Source organism: Saprolegnia parasitica (assembly GCF_000151545.1).
Source record: "Saprolegnia parasitica CBS 223.65 unplaced genomic scaffold supercont2.26, whole genome shotgun sequence".
NCBI classification, from domain to species: Eukaryota; Oomycota; class Saprolegniomycetes; order Saprolegniales; family Saprolegniaceae; genus Saprolegnia; species Saprolegnia parasitica.
The window spans coordinates 415975-418073 of NW_012156420.1; the positions used below are offsets into that span (position 1 = coordinate 415975).

A 2099-nucleotide genomic window follows, 5' to 3' on the forward strand; every position below is an offset into this window, starting at 1 on the left:
CTTCGGTGAGAAAAACGCCGCCGAGCGCTTCGCCTCGTTTTTGAGCCAGCACGTTCCACTTCGGTAGGATCGGTCGATTTAGCGTCGCTCGAATTGGTTCGGATTGTATGTTGTTGGTGTAGGACCAAGACGACGCGAAAGCACATTTCAACCGACGTCCGCAACAACACGGCCAACGTCAAGCTCACGATCGTGGCCGAGATCGCGCCGCTTTGCAAGGACGACCTCGTGATCCTTGAGAAGCGCACGGCGCAGCAGTGCGGTATGTCGGTCGCTGTCGTCTCGCGCGTCACGACCCAGATCCACCTCGTCGACCCGCGCACATGCCGCCGGTTCGTTGTTTTTTCACGATTTTTAGAGTCGATTTTACATTCTTTTCTATGGTGTTAGGTCGGAGGTCACGTCGGAAAAGTACTGGAAGCACCCCTTCCACGCGCTCGACACAGGCGCGTCGATGGTCGAGTTTATCGTGCTGGACGTCGAGCCGCTACAAGTGGCGCCCAAGGACACGCAAGACAGCGCCGATCTGCTGGCGGTGGTCGAGGTCGCCCGCGTCTCGGACTTTGGCTTCAACGATACGACGTTCCACGTGACGAGCCACCTCGGGCAGTACCTCTCGGCCGGCGACACGGTCAAGGGCTACGACCTCCGTAACTGCAACTTTGCGTCACTGCCACTGTACCACCTCAAGGACGAGCTTCCGGACATCATCCTAGTCCGCCGCGTGGTTCCGAAGATGGACACGGAAGGAAATCGCCAAGAGCGCAAGACGCTGCGCGTGCAGACAAGCAAGGCGAGCGCCAAGAACCGCGAGCGCGAAGAGGAAGAGTTTGACGCCTTCATGGACGACTACGAGGAAGATCGCGCCGGTGAAGAACGCATCAACACACCGACGCTCTAGCTGGAAAGAGACGACATGCTCATCAATCACATGCACGGCTGGCTATCAACAAAGCCTCGTCTAACGGTGTAATGACCACGCGTTAACCGCAATAGAGAAAATTTACAGTAGCAACAAGACCCCTGAATACAGTAGTGTTGATGTCAATCAGTCGATTCTAGATTGCCAAGACGACGCGGACACAGATGTCGCTGTGGTGCGCCTTTTGAAGCGCGGCGGCCGCGTCGGCCACGGGCGTCACTTGCACCTTTTTCTCTGCAACCCAGGAAAGGCAATCATCAAGAAGGATCACGTGCCTTCAATTTGAGGCTTTCCCTGATTAGGCTGAAGGACCCTTGTTTTGACAATAATGTGCAAAAAGAGATGTCGACGCGTTGCGGTTGCAAGATTGTATCGAGTGATAATTGCATTCGTCCATGCGTGCACCAACGTCTCGATCAAGGGCGACGCCACCTACTGTATCGAGGGCGCTATCTGCGGCGGCAACGGTAGCGCCTGTCCCAAGCAGGGCGACTGGGCCTCGGGCGACTGGAAGGCCAGCCTTTTCTCGTCCAAGAATGACTGATGCCAGCGTGCAGTCCGCCTTCACATCAAGAAGGGTCACGTGCCTTCAATTTATGGCTTTTCCTTGATTAGACTGAAGGACCCTTGTTCCAGGGTCATTGAGCCACGTGAGCCTCGTCAGCTCAATGCAGAAGTAAAACAACATCACAAAATACCCACTTCGACACCGAGTACACTTTCGTCTCTGCGCCAGACGTCACGTCGAACAAGTCTGGATTCTTACTTGGCTTGGTTGGAGGTCTCCCTTTCCTCAACGCAACACTTCGAATCGGCAAATCTGACGCCATGACGTGGCAGCACAACAAACAAGACAATAGGAAAAGTCAGTTTGCATATTCATGTAGTAGATTAATAAAGCCATTTAATGCTGCATCTGACGCGCGACCAAGTTGGCGTAGAGGCCGTTCGGGAGGTTCACCAGCTCGTCGTGCGTGCCGAGCTCGCACACCTTGCCGTCGTTGACAACTGCGATCATGTCGGCGTTGCGGATCGTCGACAAGCGGTGAGCGACAATCACGGTCGTACGGCGCTTCTGCCTGAGGAGACGGTCCAACGACTCTTGCACGATGCGCTCGCTCTCCGTGTCGAGCGCCGACGTCGCCTCGTCCAGCAAGAGCACGGCCGGGTCGCGGAT

The 2099-nt window shown here is 55.6% G+C and overlaps 2 protein-coding genes across 2 annotated transcripts in view; one reads left to right on the top strand and one right to left on the bottom strand.

Annotated features, from left to right (window-relative positions):
• Positions 1-901, top strand: part of SPRG_20358 (hypothetical protein) — a gene marked incomplete at both ends in the record, with an annotated part of 2465 nt that extends 1564 nt beyond the window's left edge. Inside the window, 3 exons of the mRNA XM_012346079.1 lie at positions 11-63; positions 123-332; positions 391-901. Coding sequence (XP_012201469.1) covers positions 11-63; positions 123-332; positions 391-901 — 774 coding nt within the window. The remainder of the gene's footprint in view (positions 1-10; positions 64-122; positions 333-390) is intronic.
• Positions 902-1826: 925 nt separating this feature from the next.
• Positions 1827-2066, bottom strand: SPRG_07288 (hypothetical protein; the record flags this gene model as incomplete). The annotated part of the gene is made up of 1 exon (XM_012346066.1): positions 1827-2066. A coding segment is annotated over one exon (240 nt), but the record flags the coding sequence as incomplete, so codon positions are not given.
• Positions 2067-2099: the final 33 nt, after the last annotated feature.